Genomic DNA, 24,035 nt, shown 5'->3' on the forward strand with positions numbered 1-24,035 from the left:
GCCACGGACAAGCCAAAGAGAGAGGCCTTAACAGAAACCAGGCCTACTGGCACCATGCTCTTAGATTTCTAGATTCCAGAAGTGTGAGAAAATTCTATTGTTGAAGTTAACTCTGGCTCTGATATGTGTAGTGGTAACCTTAGCAAATTAACACAAGCAGGATTTAAAAAAAAAAATTTAAATATCCAGAAATTAAATATATAGGTACTAGGCTTATAACCTCATAGGAGATCTTTAATAGCAGTTTACACAGATTCTCTTTTCTTTTTAACAAGAAAATTAGTAAACTGTACAATAGAACTGAGGAGTTCACTTGGATATTAAAAATGTAAGGGGGTTAAGGTTCATGGAAGATTGAATGAGAAGGTCCAACATACCCCTCAAATGAGTTCCAAAAAAGAAAACTAGAGAGAATGAGAAAGAGAACAATAAATGAAAATACGATAGTAGAGAATTTTTCAGAATTGATTAAATACATAGATCTTCATATTCTAGAAGTTTAAGTCACGGTTAAAAGAAACAAAAATATATCCAAACCTAGATTCATGTGCTTGGACATACAGAACCCAGTAGATAAAGAGAAGATTTTTAAAGCCATCAGAGTAGGAAAGATGGATTAGTTACAGTGAAAAAACAATTAGGCTAATTGTGGACTTCATAACAGCAACAATAGAATCAGAATTCGGTAAAATATTACCTTCAAACTGCTATGAGAATATGTTGTAATTATTTTAAAAATAATAAAAGAAGAAAAATTATTGAAGAATGACCTAGAACAACACTGTCTAATGGAAATATAATATGCACCATAAATATAATTTAAAATTATCTAGGAGCCATGCTTAAAAAGGTTAAAAAATAGATGAAGTTAATTTTAATATATTTCATTTAATCCAATATATTAAAATATTCTAATATGTTGTCAATATAAAAAAGTATTAATAAGATGTACACTTTTTTTTTAAGATTTTATTTATTTGACAGAGAGAGACACAGCGAGAGAGGGAACACAAGCAGGGGGAGTGGGGGAGGGAGAAGCAGGCTTCCCGCGGAGCAGGGAGCCCGATGCGGGGCTCGATCCCAGGACCCTGGGACCATGACCTGAGCGGAAGGCAGACGCTTAATGACTGAGCCACCCAGGTGCCCAGATGTACACTTTTTTATACTAATTTAAAATCTATTTTATATTCACAGCCCATCTCGATTCACTCTAAATTTCATCAAAAATATTTAGGTTTTATAAAAGGTATTGATGAAAAAGTATGTTTACATACTCAAGTTGTTCCAAGCATACTGTAAAAAGTTTCCTAATAACTGATTAAATACTAATTTTTAAATTTGTTTATTTTTTTAAGTAGGCTCCACGACTAGCATGGAGTCCAGCGCAGGGCTTGAATTCATGACCCTGAGATCAAGAGTCACTTAACCATCTGAGCCACCTAAGTGCCCCTTCATTTTAAAGTTTAAAATATATGTGAAATTCAGTTTCTCAGTTATGTTAGTCACATTTTCGGTTCTTAAAAGCCATATGTGGCTAATGGCTACTGTACCAGAATGTGCAGATAGAAATTAATGTCCTCTTAAACTGTCAAACTTAAACTGTCAAAACAAAAGCATTTTCATGTAAAAAGTGAATATTTACTATCAATAAAACATCATTGAGGAAACTACTAAAAGATGTATTTCCAGAAGAAAGAAATTTAACCCAGAAGGAAGAAGGCTTAAAAAAGATGATAAGCAGAATAATTAGTTAACTTGTTAGTAAATCTAAATAAGCATTGGCTATATTAAAACAGCAATAATAATGATGTCAGATTTAAAGTTAATAGCATTTAGACTAGGGTAGGTGATAGGAGTTAAAACAGTTAAAGGGTTTGACTTACGAGAATGGTAGGTTTATTGACTTTAGAGCTTGCCTAGTCAAATATCCTTAAACTTCGTAAGGATAATCAGAAAGAAAAAGAGAGAACTGTAGAACTTCCAATCTGGTAGAACCAAAGGAGAATAAATAACTCATCCATGAGAAGAGTGACAAAGCACTGAACTTCAAACTGATTTCTTGGTTTGTTTGTTTTATAAGCCTTTATAGGACATATAGAAAGTTTTTATGGATTAAAAGCTTTTGAGTAAATCTTTGTATAGTCTGTGGCGCTTTTAAAAGACCAAATCCTAACTAGTCTCTTTGTATTACATTCCTAATTATCTACAGTCATAATTTTCTTGATTAACAGGGTGTATCAGTTGTCTTTGACAAGCTACAGCTTGCCCTGTCTTTATAAAGCCACAATGAACAGGTCCTTCAAGTTAAATGTGTTTGAACCAGACAACATTAGCCCATTTTCTCCCTGGAAACAAACTATAAAACATGAAATTAATATCTAGCATTCTTAAAATGAATAATGTCAGTTGTTTAACAAGTGTATGAAGCACTTCTAGTAAACCACACCTCCCCCATAAATACACAGTCAATACACTGTTTTGATTTGAAATTTTTTTGGCTCAAGATGTGACAAAAAGACCATTTTATAAATTTAAAGAGTCATACATTTTTTATTTTTATTTTTTTATTTTTTTTTAAAAGATTTTATTTTATTTTATTCATGAGAGACAGAGAGAGAGAGAGAGGCAGAAGGAGAAGCAGGCTCCCAAGGAGCAGGAAGCCCGATGCGGGACTCGATCCCAGGACCCTGAGATCATGACCTGAGCCAAAGACAGCCGCTTAACCATCTGAGCCACCCAGGCGCCCGAGAGTCATACATTTTTTAAACAATTTATTTGACAGAGAGAGAGAGCATGCTATAGAGCACAAACAGAGGGAGAGGGAGAAGGAGGCTCCCCGCTGAGCAGGGAGCCTGACATGGGGCTCAATACCAGGACCCTGGGTCATGACCTGAGCCGAAGGCAGACACTCAACTGACTGAGCCACCCAGGTGTCCCAAGAGTCATATATTTAAACAGGAAAGTTGCTACAGGTCATGCTTTCTAGCCTCATCCTAGGCTGATAAAAAGAATTTTACTCACTATATATTGTTTGAATTTCATAGTTAAGGATTTTTTAAAACTACTGAGGTATAATGTATATAGTAACGAGTGTTACTCTTTTTTTTTTTTTTTAAATAACTGGAAGTTTGTATTTCTTAATCCCCTTTATCTACTTAATAAAGAGCATTATTGTTAATTTTACAGCCTGATGACTTTTATGAAAGTACACACCCATATAACTACCACCCAGATCAAGATAAGAACCTTTCCAACACCTGGGAAGTCTCCCTCATGCTCCTTCCTTTCAATTCTCCTTCTTCCTCCTCCTCCTTCTCCTCCTCCTCCCCTTCCCCTTCCTCCTCCTTCTCCTCCTCTTCTTCTTCTTTGATTATGGTTGAGACACAGTGTTATATAGTTCCAGATATACAAAATAGTGATTCAACTTCTGTATATGTTATGCTATGCTCAGCACAAATGTAGCTATCATCTGTTGCCATACAATGCTCTTACAATATTATTAATTTGGGGGTAAGAGAAAAAGAGCACGTGAGTGGGGGCAGGGGCACAAGGTGAAGGATAGAGAGAGAATCTCAAGCAGGCTCCATGCCCAGCATAGAGCCCAACATGGGGCTCGATCTCACAACCCTAAGATCATGACCTGAGCCGAAACCAAGAGTTCCACATCTAACCAACTGAGCCACGCAGATGCCCCTACAGTATTATTAACTATATTACCTATACTGTGCCTTTTATTTCCATGACTTACTCATTCCATAATTGGAAGCCTGTATCTCTCACTTCCCTTCACTCGTTTTGCCTAGCCTCCACCCACTCCCCTCTGGCAGCCATTGGTTTGTTCTCTGTATTCATAGCTCTGATTCTGCTTTTTGATTATTTATTCACTTGTTTTTCAGATTCCACATATGAGTAAAATCATATGGTATCTGTCTTTCTCATCCTGACTTACTTAGCATAATACCCTCTAGGTCTATTCATGTTATCACACATGGCAAGATCTCATCCTTTTTTGTGGCTGTATAATATTCCTGTGTGTGTGTGTGTGTGTGTGTGTGTGTGTGTGTGTGTGTGTACACCACATCTTCCTTGTCCATTTGTCTATCAATGGACACCTAGGTTACTTCCATATGTTGGTTATTATAAATAATGCTGCAATAAACATAGAGCTGCATATATCTTTTTTGAATTAGTATTTTTGTTATCTTTGGGTAAATATCCAGTAGTGGAATTACTGGATCATATAGTATTTCTATTTTTAATTTTTTGAGGAACCTCCATACTGTTTTTCACAGTGGCAGCACCAATTTACATTCGTACCAATAATGCAGTTTTCCCTTTTCTCCACATCTTCACCAACACTTGTTACTTCTTGTCTTTTTGGTTTTAGCCGTTCTGACAGGTGTAAGATGATACCTGGTTGTAGTTTTGGTTTGCATTTCCCTGATGATTAGTGATGTTGAACATCTTTTCATGTGTCTGTTGGCCATCTGTATGTCTTTGGTAAAATGTCTTTTCAGGTCCTCTGTCCATTTCTTACTTTTATTTTTTATTTTTTTTATTTTTAAAGATTTTATTTATTTATTTGTCAGAGAGAAAGAGCACAAGCAGGGGGAGAGGCAGGTAGAGGGTGAAGCAGGCTCCTCGCTGAGCAAGGAACCTGAGGTAGGACTCTATCCCAGGACGCTAGGATCATGACCTGAGCCAAAGGCAGACACTTAACCACCCAGGCATCCCATCTCTGTCCATTTTTTAATCAGATTGTTTGGTTTTTTGGTGTCGAGTTTTGTAACTTGTTTTATATTTTGGATATTAACCTGTTATTGGTTATATCACTTGCAAATATCTTCTATTCAGAAGGTTGCCTTTTTTTGTTGTTGGTTTCCTTCGCTGTGCAAAAACTTTTTATTTTTTTTATTTTTATTTTTTTAAAGATTTTATTTATTAATTTGAGAGAGGGTCAGAGAGAGAGAGCCCAAGAGCAGGGAGGGTCAGAGGGAGGAGCAGGGAGCCCAGCGGATGCAGGGCTTGATCCCGGGACTCCAGGATCATGACTTGAGTTGAAGACAGACATTTAACCGACTGAGCCACCCAGGCACCCCAAAAGCTTTTTATACTGATGCAGTCCCAGTAGTTTATTTTTGTTTATTGTTTCCCTTGCCTGAGGAGACATACCTAGAAAAATGTTGCTACAGCTATGTCAAAGAAATTATTCCCCGTGTTCTCTTCTAGGATTTTTACGGTTTCAGGTCTCACACTTAGGTCTTTAATCCATTTTGAGTTTATTTTTGTGTATGGTGTGAGAAGGTGGTCCACCTTCATTCTTCTGCACATATGTAGCTGTCAAGTTTTCCCAACACTGTTTGTTGAAGACACTGTCTTTCCCCTATTGTTATATTCTTGTCTCCTTTGTTGTATATTAATTGGCCATATACATGTGGGTTTATTTCTTTTTCTAGTTAATTCTTGACTACTAAGCATAATCATTATTATGACCTGTTACATAGATAAATTTTGCCTGATTTTAAACAGCATATAAATAGAATCATACAATGTAAACTCTTTTGTGTCTGACTTCTTTTACTCAACATTCTGAGATTTATCCACATTATGTAACTAAGCTTTTTAAAGAAAGCATTTTATGATTACTTCTCTATTTCTTTTCTCAAATATAAAAATTAAAAAGGGGCTTTAGGCCTTGTATCATTTAGTAACCAGTTAAGATTTTTACATTTTTCAGTGATGTGTATCAGTCATGTTTAACATTTTTACAAGAAATGTGTCCTGATATTTCTTTTTGGACAGTGGAATCGTTTACCATTCAAACAGGCCTCTCCCATTTCTCTTTAGAAGGAAAAATTCTTGAAAATGTAAATAGGGAGGGGATATCTGAAGAGCAGCAGAGAATAGCATTAGTAATCACAAAAATATTTTTCATAAATAGCTTCAGATCATGGTTATGTAGAATCATGTCATCATAATTAAAGTGAGTTTCTCTCTGGCAAACTATGTTTCCTTTTTCTAGAAATTGAAAATATAAACTAATCTTAATTGACTTTTTCATTCAATTCTCGAAACATGAAATAAATGCCAGTCACCCTTAATATTTTTGGTTTTTCAGTCATTGTAAGTAAAGAATAATTTTTTTTTTAAAGACTTTATTTATTTATTTGACAGACAGCGAGAGAGGGAACACAAGCAGGGGGAGTGGGAGAGGGAGAAGCAGGCTTCCCACGGAGCAGGGAACCCGATGCAGGCCTGGATCCCAGGACCCCGGGATCATGACCTGAGCCGAAGGCAGATGCCTAATGACTGAGCCACCCAGGTGCCCCATAAAGAATAATTTTAAAAGGTCCTCAAACGTAAAGAGAAGTTGCTGAGTTCATTCTTGAAAATTTGTAATCTTTTTTCCCCATTTTATTCAGATAGCAGGAGTGGAAGAAGATGTTTCTTAGAAACTTGAAATTGTGTTGGAGGGAGAAAAAATAAAACCTGCTGTTTCATAAATGGCCTTTAATTTAAAATTTATGTCTGTTGTGGATTACCTCAGTTATAGTTTAATTTGTCTGACAAAACGTAATGCAGCCCCTACGTGATCTACAGAGGCTGTCAGGAAGTTGCTGGGTGGCAATAGAAATGCCAGTGCTTTAAGAAGTTTGGCACTGGGTTCCAAAATATAGTCAAGTTTTGAAATAGACTTTACCGTTCAAGATGAACATTTTCACAACTACTTGAATGGGATGGTTAAATAAGATATGATTGGCGAGGGGCACCTGGGTGGCTCAGTCGTTAAGCGTCTGCCTTCAGCTCAGGTCATGATCCCAGGGTCCTGGGATCAAGCCCCACGTCAGGTTCCCTGCTCAGCAGGGAGCCTGCTTCTCCCTCTCCCACTCCCTCTGCTTGTGTTCCCTCTCCCTCGCTGTGTCTTTCTCTCTCAAATAAATAAAATGTTAAAAAAAAAGAGATATGATTGGCATATTTTAAGAAAGAAACCACTTTCAAGCAAATTTGTCTTTTAGAAGTCTGCAGCGGAAATAGTTTTCCTCCCTACGTTTGGACCCTCCTTCAGGAAATAAAATTTGTTGTTAGTCCCAGTGTCTTTTCTAGGTACAAGTTGTATGTGTAAGGTCACATGCATATATCAGACAAGGTAGGAGATCAGAGGTGCTTGCTGCAAGGCCTGAAGAGATACAACATAGATATTCCCTGGATTTATAGAAAGGGTCAAAGAAGAAACAAAATGCATAGGAAGTTCATCTGTAGTTTGCTTTACTTTGGGAACAAGAAAGAAAAAAAAACTAATGAAGATAATTTGATTAGGTGAGTAAGGCAATTTATTTCTAAATGCACAGTGGGATCTTCACTTCATTTTGGTGCCATTTATTCAACTTCTTCCTTATAAATAGAGAAGAACTATTTAGGTCTCACTTCTAGTCTAAAGTTATTTCTGACAGTCATTCTGCCTTTCTCATAGAAAATGACTTTATTATGGATAAAAGAGTTACTTGTAACACTTTCTGGTTTTCTGTATATCTTGAAAAATGCCTCATTTGTGGCTTAATAAACTGAAAAAAAAATTCAAGCATTAGGGGAGAATATAAAGTCACACATACTCTCCATCTCATGATGTTCTTACTGTCCTTTAAGTGACATGGAAATGGAGCAATTACAAGGTCAAGAAGCAACTTAATTGAGCTGTGATACCATTTTACTGACCCTCTTAAGGGCAGTAATTCTTATATGTGTGTCAGCTCAACTGGTATGGATATCTGAATCCCCAGGAAGCTTTTAGAAAATACTGTGTAGAATCCTGTACCCTGTCTCCAGAATTCACACCAAAATCCTATGACTCAGGAGACAGGAGTCTTGTGTGCTTTCTTAATTACCCCAACCCACCTAAGGCCAATACTTTGTAAATTTAAAGTTTGTTTCAATATTCCGATTAACAAAGCTGACACTTCCTTTGACTCATACTTGGAAAAAATAACTGAAAGTAATAAAGATTGTAGAATAGAATAAAGATAAGAGTAATCTCTCAGTGAATAATTTAAAGTTCCTGGTGTTGAAAGAAAACTTTTGTTTTTCTTCATAATGAAGCTCCAAAATAACCTTTTTTTGTGACCGGCAAAATGTAAATTGACAAATTATTGTCATAGCAGAGCAGAGCAGAAGGACGCCTTTACAAGATTGTGAACCTGTGGTATAGAGTTGGAATTGTAAACAAATTCATTTTTTTTCAAGTATTGCGATTACATTATTGTAATGGCCTTGTACCTGGTCTTTAAGAAATTCATAGTTAATATCCTTAAAACATTTCCATTCTAGAAGAAATGTGTGAAAACAGAGTTACGAAAGCATTTTGTTCCATATTTTCGCATATAATTTTTGAGTGTGCAGTTTTTATTGATGAGTGCAAAGAAGGTTGGTGGAAAAAATGAACACCAAAGGAAAATGAAAGAGGAACTTAATATATGAAAAGAATAAAGTAGGCAGCTTCCTCAGAATATGGTAAGAATGAAAGAAGACTATGCAGCCATCAAAAAAAATGAAATTTTGCCGTTTGCAACGACGTGGATGGAACTAGAGTGTATTATGCTGAGCGAAATAAGTCAATCAGAAAAAGACAAGTATCATATGATCTCACTGAGATGAGGAATTTGAGAAAGAAGACAGAGGATCATAGGGGAAGGGAGGGGAAAATGAAACAAGACGAAACTAGAGAGACAAACCACAGGAGACTCTTAATCTCAGGGAACAAACTGAGGGTTGCTGGAGTGGAGGGGCAACGGAGGGATGGGGTGGCTGGGTGATGGACACTGGGGAGGGTAAGTACTATGGTGAGCACTGTGAATTGTGTAAGACTGATGAATCACAGACCTGTACCTCTGAAACAAGTAATACATTATATGTTAATAAAATTTAAAAAAAAAAAAAGAAAAGAAAGAAAGAATGAAAGAAGACGTGAAAGGAACTGCTGCTATTTCTTTCATGCTGTTTGGATCAGGTGGCCAGGAAAGTTTGCTGCAGTAGAGAGCAAATTCTTAGGGACCTGCTTCCTTCTATATCCATACTGTCTAGCCGTATAAGCCCTGTTGCTTTTAATAATCATAACCAATTTAGTTTTACTAATATAGATTGCCTATATACCACTTTTGTTAACTCAGATCTCATTGGTGTTTTGTTAACAAGAGGCTCAGTTTGGAATTATCTCAAGAATCTTGCAAGTAAATAACAAAACAAAACTACTAGAAGCCTAAATGATCAGATGCCATACTAAGATTCCAGTGGTTGTGGTTTGGATAGGTGGCTTGCATGTGTTTAGTGTTTAAAAGCAAAAAAGAAAAAGAATATGTGTACTTGTGTGAGTAAATGTCATCATGAAGAAATAAAAATGCCTTTTCTCTCCTGTTGTAGTCAAGAAAAGCTCATATTTAAAATACATCAATTTGGAGGGCATGTCTGCATAATTTAATTTTATCAGCATGCTATAACTTCTATTACAAATAAAAATTTCTGAAACTGTATGCTGATACCATAGTCGATATGTATACATTCCAAATAAACATTTTCATCTAATAATTCATGTTCTACCTAAAGTTAATCACTGGGTACAGTAAAACACCAATTTCACTTGAGTAGTTAGTAAGTACAAACTGGATTGATTATAAAATTTTAAACTAGTCTTTCTAAATTTGGTATTGATGGTAACTAGAAATACCATATAATAAATAGAACACTTATTGAAGGTACATTTTTCCAAGGAATTTAAGAAAAAAATAATATTTTAGGATACTTTGTACCTTAAGTCATCTGTATTTCTACTCTGCTTCTAGGTAAGAGATGCCAAAAAATTCCTAAAAATCTAATTTGACCTATTCTTCTGAAATTTATAGTACCTGTTATATATGGTATGCTCCTTATCTTCCATGGGGGGGAGGGGAAGCTAAGTAGGTGATTGAGGATGAACTTAGTGAGTTTTCCTAGATGTACTGTCTACATGTGGTATCTTCAGAGAAAAGACTTATTAAATAGTAATAGCTACCACTGTTGTCTGTGTGCTGCCAAAGTGAGCGTAACAGCTACTACTTTTGCATTGTACCTACTGTGTACCAGGAACAGTTCCAAGGGCTTTTTCCATGAATCCTCACAACAACCCTACCTATTCAGATGAGGAAGTTTAGGCAAAGAGAGGCTCGGTAACTTATTTAAGATCACAGTGTAAGCTATAAAAGTCAAACCTGGGATATTAACCTAGGGATTCTGGCTTCAGTCTGAACTCCTAACCATTATACTATACTTCCTCTCTCTCTCTCTCTCTCTCTCTCTCTCTCTTTTAATTTTTAAAGATTTATTTATTTGAGAGAGAGAATGCGCAGGGTGAGAATTTCAAGCAGACTCCCTGCTGAGCATGGAGTCCGACTTGGGGCTCAGTCCCTCGGCCCTGAGATCATGACCTGAGCCAAAATCAAGAGTTGTACTCTTAACCGACTAAGCCACCCAGGCACCCCATATACTTCGTCTCTTAATTAAATAAGACTACATACTAAATTAATGAAGTCAGATACTAAAAGGAATGAAATGAAGCTGACAGTTGTCTGATATCTTTCCAAATCTTCTGGTTGAGTTTAGAGATTTGGATGATCAGCAAGGTCTGAAACCTACTACACAAGAATACAAATTCTAGGATCAAAGGCTTGTTGGAGTTTAAGTGCTATTGAACAATTGATTGTATCAAGAAAAAATATATGATGTGAACATTAATGACTTTGAAGAGACGAATATTATCAATGCGTATTATATAGATGTCTTAATTCTAATTATATACACAATATTTTTACTAATTACTAATTTACTAATTATTACACAAAGTTTTGCTAATCAAGAAAATGTTCAAATACTCTGAACTAATTATTTTTTTGTTTGTGCATTGTTATACCAGATGATTTATTTAGCACTGTATATATTTGTATATACATACGAACTGAATTTTTCAGAGAATTGTATATTATAGAGTGACTTCATCAAACTTTTTGGAGTTTGGAACAGTGGACTCTGCATAGATTTTTGACAAGCACTCTAATAGAACATATGGAATAAGAGGACTACAATTTCTGTATATGTACCTAAATAGGCAAAGGGATTTTTCAGGCCAAAATGATATCGTTGTTCTAAGTCTTTAGATGATTTCCTGATATTTTGTTTAGTTCTCTTACCATGTTTGTTACCGGTTATTATCATTTTCCTAATTTTTATACCATAATTGGAAGGCTAAAAAATAAAATGAAGGAGACAATAGAAAATAAAGTCCCTCAGGGGGGAAAAACAAGTGTGGTGGGGTGCCTGGGTGGCTCAAACGGTTAAGCATCCGACTCTTGATTTTGGCTCAGGTCATGATCTCAGGGTTGTGAGATTGAGTCCCCTGTCAGGCTCCGCGCACAGCTTGGAGTCTGCTTGAGATTCTCCCTCTCTCTGTACCTCCCCCTCTGCCCCTCCCCTCACTGGCACTTGCTCTCAGGTGCGCTCTCTCTCTCAAATAAATAATTAAATCTTTTAAAAAGTAAATTTTAATAAAAGCATGGATATGGGACTTAGTTTAAGGGAACATCGGAAAGAAGCTCTGAGTAAGATGTTTCTTTGCATATCAGATTTTTGCTTATTTCTAATTTTGCCTCTAGCCACTTGAAATTCTGTTTAAGCAACTTTTTCTGTGGAATGTTGGTAAAAGTCTATAAATAGAATCATTTGACTACTGGAATCAGTTCACATCTGATTTACTGTTTCATAGTAATAGCATTCTTGAAGATAATCATCACACAAGTAAAACATTATAGAGCATCAAATTACAAGCTTCTGGAATTCCATTTTTAAATATTCTTTTGTTAGCATTCTGTGAAGGATTTTGAATGCATTTGCTTTAAATTCCTTCCTGTGGTTAGACAAGGACAGTGAATTACACTGATTGGAGCCACTACTCTAAATTTCCTCACTTGTAGGTTTGCATAACCCTTTACAATTATTAAAAAATATATTTTGTGGTTTGACTGTTCTCTAAAGAATCTAATACTTAAATGTCATATGTGTGTGTTTTGGGTATCTGACAGCAATGTAGTTTGTTGTTGCAGCTGCTTTAGCTTTAAAAGTCACATTTGAAAACAATGAAAATATCTGTCATTTCTTTATGTGTGTGTGTTTTCTAACAAGTGAAAATATGACCCACCTTGGTAATTCTGTTTCTCACTGCTCTCTGCCATTTCTCTGCCCAAAGTTCTTGCTGTTCCTTGTACAAACTTAATAATTTCCTGACCACATGTCTTTGCTTTTCCTGTTTCTTTTCTCTGGAATCTCCCTCGTAATGATGGTCAAATCTTACTCATATTAAAGGGCCACATATAAAAAAGGAAATTAATTCTTTCTTCATTGTAGTTGAAGTAATTATGCTGTCCTCTAAGCTTCCTTTTGTGTTCTGTTTTCTCTCTTAGATACCTTATGCTTTCTCTCTCGTATTTATTTTATAAATACATTTTATCTCCCCAGTAGTACTTTGGGCTCTCTGAGCAAATGACTTGTAAGGTTGGGAAGGTTATGTTTAAGTTATGAATAGTGTTTATAATTGTGGTATACTTTAGATATTCAGGAAAGACAAACAAACACTAACCTGTTGTATAAAGTACAGTGCGAAAGATAATGTTCTTGCCAGAGGAACAGTAGTTTTGCTGACCTTGGTTGTGCTGGTGAATAAATCTCTTAATATTGTAGTGCTAAGCAAGCATGGATTACTTTCACCTTCAGCAGTTTCTGTTCTGTGCTACTCTGTCAAGGCTGGGGTAGGGTTAGTCTGTGGCCTCGAATGAGGAGAAGTGTAGCAAGCTCTTTTCTGGTCTAAGTGGACACTAGCACCCAGTATGGCAAGACAGGACATAGCCTTTAGATTTCTGAGTGGTGTTTATGTCTCTCAGTTAGCTGTGATTTCCAATTATTTATAATTTCAGGTGGCAACAAGTATACAAAAAAATTATAATTCTATCCCCAAATAAGACTGACAGGAATTAGGGATGAGAGTTAGAACCCCAGCCTCCTCTCTTAGATTTAGGATTAGATACTGGGGAACTGCATAGAAAGGCTAATAAAAAGAATCATTTAAAATATGGGGTGGAGGTAGCAGTGATGAGTGAAAGAAGTATGAGAGAGAGAGATTATAACACCATGCTTGCACAGATGCCCAAGGGAAGAACAACCTGGAAAAAAAGACTGACAAGGAGCAGTCAGTCTTAATGTTGGAGTACCCCAGGGTATGGTCCTTGCCTTTGATTTCTTTTCTATCTCAACTCATTTTTTGGTGAGCTCATCCAGTCACAAGACTTTAAATACCATCTAGTAGGCCAGTGACCCCCAAAATGTATCACCAGTTCAGACCTTTCCCCCAAATTCCAAATCCAGCTGCCTACTGATCCCCGCATTTGAATATCTAACAGATATCTTTTTTTTAAAGATTTTATTTATTTATTTGAGAGAGAGAGAATGAGAGAGAGAGCATGAGATGGGGGAGGGTCAGAGGGAGAAGCAGACTCCCCGCCGAGCAGGGAGCCCGATGCGGGACTCGATCCCGGGACTCCAGGATCATGACCTGAGCCGAAGTCAGTCACTTAACCAACTGAGCCACCCAGGCGCCCTCTAACAGATATCGTAAACTTAGAAGGTCCCAAAGGAAAGTTCTGATTCCTACCAACATCTCCCAACCCCTACCTCTGCTACCTGTGCTCTAAGTCAGTTGAAGACACTCCATCCTTTCCATTACTGAGACCAAAATCTTGGAGTCATCCTGATTCTTCCCATTCTCGTGCTTCACATCCAGTATGTCAGGAAATCCTGTTGTCACTATCTAAAATACACTCGAGTTCCAACAGGTTCTCACCACCCCTACTACTACTGTGCGGTTCCAGGCCATCATCATCTCAGACCACGTATTGGTGGGTGGCCTTCCTTATTGGTCTCCTAATGTTTGTTCCCTTTTATTGCTAATTTGAAAGGAATTGATTGTAGACTGTTTTATAATATCTGTGACATGGAAATACCAGTATTTTGGATAGCATCGTTTGGCAAAGAAAATATTGTTCTGCCCTGTTTGAGTTCTCTTTAGCTGGACTGTGTAATATTTGTGCATGAAATACCCAGGAAGAAGCTTTTAACAGAAAATGTGTAAAGTGGCTCTGAAAGACAATATACCTAGGCTTACCAGCTGTGATGATTCATTAAAACATATTTTAGCATAAGAATTGTGGGCCATGTTTTTAGCTGCCTGATGTGTGATTGGGTGGGACTCTAAGGACCACTGGTCTGTAACTCAGCTTCAGTGTAACATAAGACGCGCTGACTGACGAAGGGATACATTCAAACATTTCTTCCTTGACACAGTTACTAAAGACATGTTTCAGATTCATAAAAAATGCAGGAGAACATATAATTGTCCTTTTAATCTTCAAAAAAGGAATGAATTTTAATAGTTTACTTTTTATTAACATAAGTCAAATTCTGATTAGAATCTTGACCATAAGTAGAAGTTAAAAAGTCAGAAAGGGTGAATGATTCTGTTCTAATAAAAGTTGTTTTCAGGGAAGTATAGATATTGTAGTATGTTTAACAAATTGTACCATAGACTTTTGTCAATTTCTTGTGATTTGGCTTTGAGAGCTATCAGTACAGCCTATTCAGATTGAATAATAGTGGCAGTGGTGGGGCGCCTGGGTGGCTCAGTCGTTAAGCGTCTGCCTTCGGCTCAGGTCATGATCCCAGGGTCCTGGGATCGAGTCCCACATCGGGCTCCCTGCTCGGCAGGAAGCCTGCTTCTCCCTCTCCCACTCCCCCTGCTTGTGTTCCTGCTCTCGCTATGTCTCTCTCTGTCAAATAAATAAATAAAATCTTTAAAAAAAAAAAAAAAATAGTGGCAGTGGTAGTCAAAGGCCTTTTGTGACTCTCCTGTAGCAGTTTCTTGAGTCCATAATCCAGTTCACGTAGCGGTTACCTTAAAATGTATATTAACTTCCTTTTGCAATGGGAGGACAAAATAAAATTCCCTCTAAGTCTATTTTGTTGAGCCTAATGTATACCTTTACTTTTGTGAGCAGGCCTGCTGAAATCTAAGGAATGTTTGTGTGTGTGTGTGTGTGTATGTAGTTTTGTTTTGTTTTTTTAATACTCTTAAACATGTGCTGTTAGGAACCCATACAGGCAAACATTAAAACAAAAAATGTTAGAGACCCCAATGATCACCTTTGGTAGTATAGAAGCTGCCTGAAAGTCTAGTGAAATAATGAACAAATGCAAACAAGACAAAAATCTGAATTCAGACAAATATATATTTTGATGCAAAACAAGAGGCATTCTATTAAAGTTGAAACCTTACTAATTCCAAATCTGATGAATGTTTCACAACACTGTAGTCTAAATCAGGAAATCTTAACATAGGGTCCATAAATGGGCTATATGGAGATCCATGAATCTCTTTTGTATACAGAGTTTTATATTTATTATCTATATTCTAAAAAAGAGACCATACTTTTCACCAAATCCTCAAAAGAATCCATGATTCCCCCCACACACACAAAGTTTAAGAACCACTTAATCCCTATGTACATCTATATCACTGTGGTAAAATTTTTGAACCAAATTTAATTCTTATGACTGACAATGAAAATTTTCTATTTTTGCTCTCCAAGGTTTACCATCTAAATTTTAAAAGGTTAAGCCAAATCAAGGTAATGTTTTTAATAATGTTAGCAATAGTAGATACATGAAACCCATTCTCTTTGTAGCATGTTGCTTTGGTGTATGTAACTACCTGTTCACATAAATATGAATAAGTTGGGATAGTCCTTTAAATGATCTATACTTGGATTATAATTTTAAGCAGTTTTTTTTTTCTTTTTATTCTGTGTGGCTACAAACCAGTAAGCATAGCTGATCCTGCTGCCCTTGGTTTCATCATTTCTCCATGGTCTCTGCTGTTGCTGCCATCTGGTAGTGTGTCATTTACAGATGAAAATATTTCCAATCAGGATCTTCGTGCATTCACCGCACCAGAGGTTCTTCAAAATCAGTCACTAACTTCTCTTTCAGATATTGAAAAGGTAACTCTTAAATGTTTTTTGCTGGATTTTATTTTTTATTTTAGTTGGGGTAGGAAAAGTAAAAGGCACTGGGCTACCCTACCTCAACCCTCTGAAAAAACAGCCATTGAATTTTAAATGATCATGTGTTCAAGAAGTTCATATTAATTTTGTGTAAGAATGCAAAGTAGTTTTATAAAAATTTATGGATCTAAGAAAAAATATTTTTTACATGTGAGCCATTATTAATTCATGTTTAAAAATACTTATTAAATGCCTTCTGTGTATAAAGCACTGTGCTTGTGAGAAAGATGCAAAAATAACTAGAAAATTGATAATGATCAGAATACCTGGGTGGCTCAGTCAGTAAGCATCCGACTCTTGATCTCAGCTCAGGTCTCGATATCAGGGTCGTAAGTTCAGGCCCCGCACTGGGCCCTGCGCTGAGTGTAGAGCCTATTTAAAAAAAAAAAAAATTGATCCTGATCAACGTATATGAAACAATCTGTAATATATGGATTGAAATAAATGCTATATACAGGGATAGAGTATATTAGGATGCTGGAAGAGGAGCAATTAGTTTTTAGCTTTGAACGATAGTTACAGAAAAGGTAGCATTTGTATTGGGCCATGAAGAATGAGTAGAATTTAGAAAAGTAAAAATAGCTAGAAATGAGCATTCCACTCAAGGTTACTAGTATATGCAATGATAAGAGGTAAGAAATTGTCCACTGTGATAGGGAAATGTTTAGTTAGACCAGTTAGGCTAGAGCATTAGCTACCTGGAAGGCTGTGGATAAAGAGAAGGAGGCTATTAAATCAGAATAAAGAAGACTTTGAATGCCAGACCTTGAGACTTTCTTCTGAGACATATTTTTAGGAGAATGATATGATGTGATTTGTGATTTTAGAGGGTATGTTTGACGAAAGTGGAAAACTAGGTAAGATGAAAGATTAGTATAGGAATTGTATTATATAGGAATCTATACATTACACAGAATCTATACTGCACACACACACAACAGAATGTATAGGAATTGTATAGAAATCTGAGGAGTTTTAATAATCTGCGGGAAAGAACTGAAAATCATGTAATGCCTTGGGAATATAAAGGCATGGATGAAGGGGATACAATGGAAATGAAGCTGACAAAGTTTGACAGTTCATTTAAGGAAAATTTATGATAAAAATATCCAGTCTGGGGTGCCTGGGTGGCTCAGTCGTTAAGCGTCTGCCTTCGGCTCAGGTCATGATCCCGGGGTCCTGGGATCGAGCCCCGCATCGGGCTGCCTGCTCGGCGGGAAGCCTGCTTCTCCCTCTCCCACTCCCCCTGCTTGTGTTCCCTCTCTCGCTGTGTCTCTGTTAAAGAAATAAATAAAAATCTTTAAATAAAAAAAAAAGAAATATCCAGTCTGAGGACGGCAGTACCATTGACATCAGATCTAATTTCATTCTCAAGGCTATGGGGGGGAGGGGAATATGTGTGTTGTGTGTGTGTGTGTATAGCATGCAGCTGGCTATGATAATTTAGATATGAACTTTGTAGAATTCAGAATTAGGTATGAATATCATTTCCCATACATTATTCCATATAAGTGTAAAAAATAACCTAATAATTTCCTAATAGTGAAATTATTAAATGAAAAAGTATGTGCATTTTATTTTAAAGATTTATTTATTTATTCAAGACAGAGTGAGAGCTAGAGATAGCAGGAGCCGGGGGGAGGGGCAGAGGGAGAGAATCTTCAAGCGGACTCCCCACTGAGGGTGGAGCCCATCACAGGGCTTGATCCCAAGACCCTGAGATCATGACCTGAGCCAAGACCAAGAGTCAGGAGCTTAACCAACTGAGCCACCCAGGCAACCCAGTATGCGCATTTTAAATTTTGATATACATTGCCCAGTTGCCATGTAAAGGAATTGCACTGATTTATCCTTCTATCCTTCTATCACTGACAGTGAATGTTTCCCTCTTCAGAGAGGGTGAGGGAGAGAGGAGGTAAGAGTGAGGAAGAGTTGTGTGTGTGTGTGTGTGTGTGTGTGTGTGTGTGTGTACACGTGCATCTGTTGATTAAGTTAGAAGAAGGCATCTTGATTTGAGCCATTAATTGTGTTTCTGAAAAAAGACTGACTGGAATTGGTAGAGAATCCAGGTTTATCTACCTTTTATTTAAATTCCATGAACTGCTTAAGAATTTTGGGAGGTATAAGCAAAGGAACCAGTAAAGGAAGACAATACCTATGAAGTAGAGGTAATACTTAAGGCATTAGCCAAAAGAAGTTTTTATTAAATGATACAAGGTATTTGAAAGGAACTTTGTATATTACAGAGTGTATAGAGTGTTGGTCATTGTTATATCTCATGAAGGTATTCACATGTATTGCTGGTGTCTTACTAAGCTGCATAGCATATATATAGCTATTTACTGTTACTATTTAAATGCATGCAGTCGGTACAGTCTGTGGTTCATTTAAAAAAAATTTTTTTAAGATTTATTTATTTATTTATTTGAGAGCGAGCACACAAGCGGGGGGGGGAGGGGCAGTGGGAGAGGGAGAGAATCTCAAGCGGACTCCCCGATGAGTGCAGAGTCCGACATGGGTCTCCATCTCATAACCTTGAGATCATGACCCAGCCAAAATCAAGAGTGGTACACTTAACTGACTGAGCTCCGCAGTTGCCCCTAATAATAAACTTTTAAAAGATAGAGGGTAATTAGAACATTGGAAATAGACATAGCGTGTACGCAAATTATTTAACCCTGGGGATCTCTAATTTTTTTTAAAGATTTTATTTATTTGAGAGAGAGAGAGCGAGCACATGAGTTGGGGGAGGGGCAGAGGGAGAGAGAGAAGCAGACTCCCCACTGAGCAGGGAGCCCAACGTGGGGCTTGATCCCAGAACCCTGAGATCATGACCTGAGCAGAAGGCAGATGTTTAACCGATTGAGCCACCCAGGCGCCTCGAGATCTCTAAATCTTCATTGAGCTTCAGGATATCTACAAACCAATGAAACAGCAAACTAAGTTTTGCATGTCTGAGCACTTTTGAGGAGGAGGAACAGTGTCCATAAATTTATCAGTCTCTCAAGTGGATCTGGTGACCTCAGAAAAACTAAGAAACACTGCAACAAAGCCATGCCTGCATTAGTTTTAAAAACTTCTACTGAATTATAGTAGGGTTTTTTTCTAATTATGAAAAGTTTTGCACAGGTGTTTATGAATTCTTGAAAGCATTTAAAATCCACAATAAAAGAAAAAAGTGCTTAGTAGAAATTTCAGGTGCACAAGTGCTTTTCATTTGCTGAAGGTTTTACCATTTTGCCCTGTGATGTCAAGATACCCAAACAAGTAAACTGCCCTGTGTTTAGGTACAACTTAGAGCACATGGTTGGGAAAGTGATTTGACACCTCCCTATTACTAGGTTGAGTGTTTAGGAGCCAGTGCTGGGATGGGATGGGTGTGGAATTGTTGCCATTACTACGTTAAAGTAAATTTGATTTCTTAGTGGATCTAATTGGCACTTCTAGCTTACCTCATGCCTCAAAAGCTTCAGTGCAATTCTAAGTATAAAGAAAATCAAAGGCAAGTTTTTTTATCCCATTCCTGTTTGCAATGTAAATATAAAGCAAAGGTCAGGGGAATAGCCATATATTCTAGTATTCTTTTTTTGGTGGTGGGGGGCAAAAGGACATATATTTATTTGATGACTAGTGGCCAATAAAGTCGTGGAAACATACTAATTTGATATTGTTAGTATGGCAGTTAAAATTAAAAATCACTATTCTAGTATTCTGATTTTAATGGGGAAGGGGTGTACTGAAAAAGAGGATGGTAATTGCATTTCATGACTTCTATGAGTTAAGGATGTCATTAACTAGTATTCAATACATGCTTACTATTATTTTTAAAAATAATACTAAGTGCCAGCACAGTATTATAAATAATAATGAGTGCTTAGTAAGATCTTGATGCATAAAAATGTTCTCTTTATTCAATGGAACTTGCTTTGTAAACTGTGTATGTACAGTTGTATGAAAAAATTTACCTCATTACCAGCTCTATAAATAGGCACTTTCATTTATTTGCCTTAAAATTTTACTTTTCAGGATAACATGCCTCTTTAAAAACTATACAAGTTTATACAGGTCACACTAAGCTTTTTGATCCTCTGGCTTTTCTGTTTACTTGGTAATTGTTCACTTCCTGCTTGCATAGCACAGGATGTGCTTAATTTGGCAGTTCTTTTGAAATCAATTTGATGGGATTGGAACCTGAATCAAATTCTTATTGTGATTTGTTTTCAAGAATATTGATATGCCCCAGGGATTTGTACTATATCCCTGATAATCTAAAGGATTCTTAGTTTAAGTGCTCATTGCCACAAACTTGCAGTCTAAATATCAGGAATTATGGCTGCTATTATCTCTGTGCTTCTTGAATATCAAGGGTCATCTTTGTAAGAACAATAATGGAAATTCACTTCTCCAACCCTGGCAGAAGCCTCAACTGAACTTGTCAAAACAAGACCGGGGCACCTGGCTGGCTCAGTCAGTGGAGCATGTGACTCTTAATTTAACAGGTGTAAGTTCAAGCTCCACATTGGGTGTAGAGATTACTTAAAATCTTTAAAAAAAAAAAGAAAAAGACCAAATTCCCTTACCCACATTATACTAAAATTACTCTATATTAAATCTTATAAATGCATCCTTTCTCCCCTCTTTCCCATTTATCTATTCATTCATCCATAAATTTGACAATTGTACTTGTTATATAACGGGCACTATGCAGATCACTAAAAAAGAAACTCCAGGACTGTCTAGTACCAGAGTCCAATATGTAGTAACATCATTAAATTGAACATTTTAAATGCTGGGGTTGTGGTGATAATCTATGTCACACCCACTAGGATGGCTACTATCAAAAGAACAGAAAATAGCAAGTGTTATCAAGGATGCAGAGAAAATGGAAGCTTTGTGCACTGTTTTTAGGAATGTAAAATGGTGCGACCAATATGGAAAACATTATGGACGTTACTGTGTGATCCAGCAATCTCACTTCTGGGTATATCCAAAAGAATTCAAAGCAAGATCTTGATGAGATATTTGCATACCCATATTCATTGCAGCATTATTCTTAATACCCCATACGAAGCAACTCAAATGTCCATTGATGGATGAAAGAAAATGTGGCATACACACCCAATGGAAAACATGCAGCCTTTAAAAAGAAGGAAATCCTATCACATGCTACAGCATGGGTGTCCCTTTGGACATTATGCTAAACAAATAAGCCAATCACACACAGACAAATACTGTATGATTATACTCCTGTAACATATCTAAAGTAGTCAGACAGTAGAAACAGAAAGTAGAAACGTGATTACCCAGAGCTGGTAAGAGAGGGAAGGAGGAATTTGTGTTTAGTGGGTATAGAGTTTCAGTTTTGCAAGATGAAGAAGTTCTAGAGATCTGGTATACAACAATGTGAGTATACCTTGTCCAGTCCATCATGAATGACCAGTGGTGCAAACACTTTCTAATCCTCTCCCTGCCTCCAGTCTTGACCCTGTCCAGTCTGTTCTTTAAACTACAGTTGGTACATTTTTGAAACCCCGTATCTGTTCTTGTCCTTTTGCTGCCTAACATTACTCAGATTCTCCATTTACCTTAAGAAACTCTAGACTCCTTACCATGGCCTTTGAGGGTGTACCGCACCAGCCTTCCCTCTGAGCACTCTTTATCTCAAGCTCTATGCTTCCAGCTATTCTGGACTTACTTCAATGTCTTGGATGCGCTACGTGCTTTTCTTCTTCTTAGCCTTTGCACATTCCTTTCCTTCAGCCTCCAACTCTCTTTCATGCCATCTCAGCTCTTGCTTCATCCCCTCATTGCCTGGCTAACTTTTCCTGTAGATCTAAAGCTTTCTTTTACACTAATTGTACCCTCTGAATACTGTCTTGTACATCACATTATCTTGTCTTGTTTGCTATAATAGAAGGTTTGAGATGGAAGGGACCCTGCCTGTCCTACTCATTGGATGTAACCCCTCTGCTCTATACTGGTGGTTCTCAAAGTGTGGTCCTCCAACCAGCAGCAGCAGCAGCATCCTATGGGAACTTGTGAGAAAAGCAGGTTCTCAGACCCCACAGCAGATCTACTAAATCAGAGACCCTAGAGGTAGGACCCTGTGTCTGTGTTTTACCAGATGATTCTGATCTGTGTTGAAGTTGGAGAACCATTGCTGTATGTCATATCTGCCACTTAGAGGCTCTGAAGATTTGTTGAGTGAGTAGAAACAATTGAGGATTTTTTTCACCCACAGCTATTTATGCTTTGTTGCTATTAAATGCATAGCCACACAATGCCGAGGGGTTTTGCTAAAAGGAGCTATGTAGCACACATAAAGCAGCTCTTACTTCTTCACAGAAATCACTGGGTGGGAGGTATCTGCATATCAGACTGCAGTACCTTACCCAGTGTCTTATGCTCAGTAAGCCAAGTCTTCGAAGACTTAACATCTCCTCTTTAGAGAATGGACGTAGAGGTGGAAGGTACTCTGTGAGCCTGCTCAGTGATGACTGTTTTCACTATTATCCCGTTTTATTTTTCAGCAAATATGTATCAAGTGTGGGTTCTGAGTAAAATTTCTGGCTTTGTCACTTGAAAGATATGTGACCCCACACAACTTGCTTACCTTTCTACGCCTCAGGTGACTTATATGTAAAGGGATAATGAGAGTACTTGCCTCCTAGGGTTATTAGAAAGTTAAATAATACCTGTAAAGTACTTAGAACAGTATCCAGCACAAAGTAAAGCCCACTAAATATTTCTAGTATATGTTAAGTGCTGTTCTAGGTCCTGGGATAGGGTGGTAAGTGGGACAAACTCCTTCCACTTACGGAGTTTACATTCCAACCCATTATACCTATAAAGACAAAAATATATTTCCGTTCCCCATGAGTTATATTAACTAGCTCACTCAAGTGCCCTCCTACCCAAGTCACATTTTCATTGTATCTTTGTCTCTGACTCCTCCTTTTTCACATATCCACTTAATTGCCTGAATTTCTTAAGTCCACTTTCCAAGTCTAGCTGTTCTAGTCCTTTCCAACTCCGAAGGCCTGAGAACCAGGAGAACTGATGGTGTAGCAGCCTGAAAGCCAGCAGGCCTGAGACCCAGGAAGAGCTGATGTTTCAGTTCAAGTCCAAAGGCAAGAAAAAAGTTGATGTCCTAGTTCAAATGCAGTCACACAGAAAGATATTTTCTGGGGGCGCCTGGGTGGCTCAGTCGTTAAGCGTCTGCCTTCGGCTCAGGTCATGATCCCGGGGTCCTGGGATCGAGCCCCACATCGGGCTACCTGCCCGGCGGGAAGCCTGCTTCTCCCTCTCCCACTCCCCCTGCTTGTGTTCCCTCTCTCTGTGTGTCTTTTTCTGTCAAATAAATAAATAAAATCTTAAAAAAAAAAAAAAAAAAGATATGTTCTGTTCCTCGGGAATGGGGAAGCCATTTTGTTCTATTCAGGCCTTCAAATGATTGGATGAGGCCCACCCACATTAGAGAGAGCAATCTGCTTTACTCAGTCTACTTAACTAAGTGTTAATTTCATCCAGAAACTCTCACAAAAATTCCCAGAGTAATGTTTGACCAACTATCTAGGCATCCTGTGGTCCAAATTGCCATATAGAATTAATCATTATACTATATATATAGATGATCAGCAAGTATACAATTTTATAACCTAGTTTTAGGAATTGTGCTACTAATTTTATATAGTCATGTATAAAAATTATTAAAATATAGTAACTCATTTAGCATATTGAGCAGTAAATATAGTAAAGAATCTTAAGCACTCAGAGAATCACAAATCAATATTAACATGTTAAGAGAAATATATTTGAATATGTAATTAGTTCTTTATGCTAAAGCCATGA

The 24,035-nt window shown here is 37.2% G+C and overlaps 1 protein-coding gene across 8 annotated transcripts in view; it reads left to right on the forward strand.

Annotated features, from left to right (window-relative positions):
* PTPN13 (protein tyrosine phosphatase non-receptor type 13) overlaps positions 1-24,035 on the forward strand; it is a 203,675-nt gene that overhangs the window by 60,569 nt on the left and 119,071 nt on the right. For all 8 annotated transcript variants that reach the window (XM_036096776.2, XM_036096777.2, XM_078068905.1 and 5 more), the window contains exon 3: positions 15,943-16,121. In XM_036096776.2, the coding sequence (XP_035952669.1) occupies positions 15,943-16,121 (179 nt within the window). The remainder of the gene's footprint in view (positions 1-15,942; positions 16,122-24,035) is intronic.

Source organism: Halichoerus grypus, chromosome 3, assembly GCF_964656455.1.
Source record: "Halichoerus grypus chromosome 3, mHalGry1.hap1.1, whole genome shotgun sequence".
Taxonomy (NCBI): Eukaryota; Metazoa; Chordata; class Mammalia; order Carnivora; family Phocidae; genus Halichoerus; species Halichoerus grypus.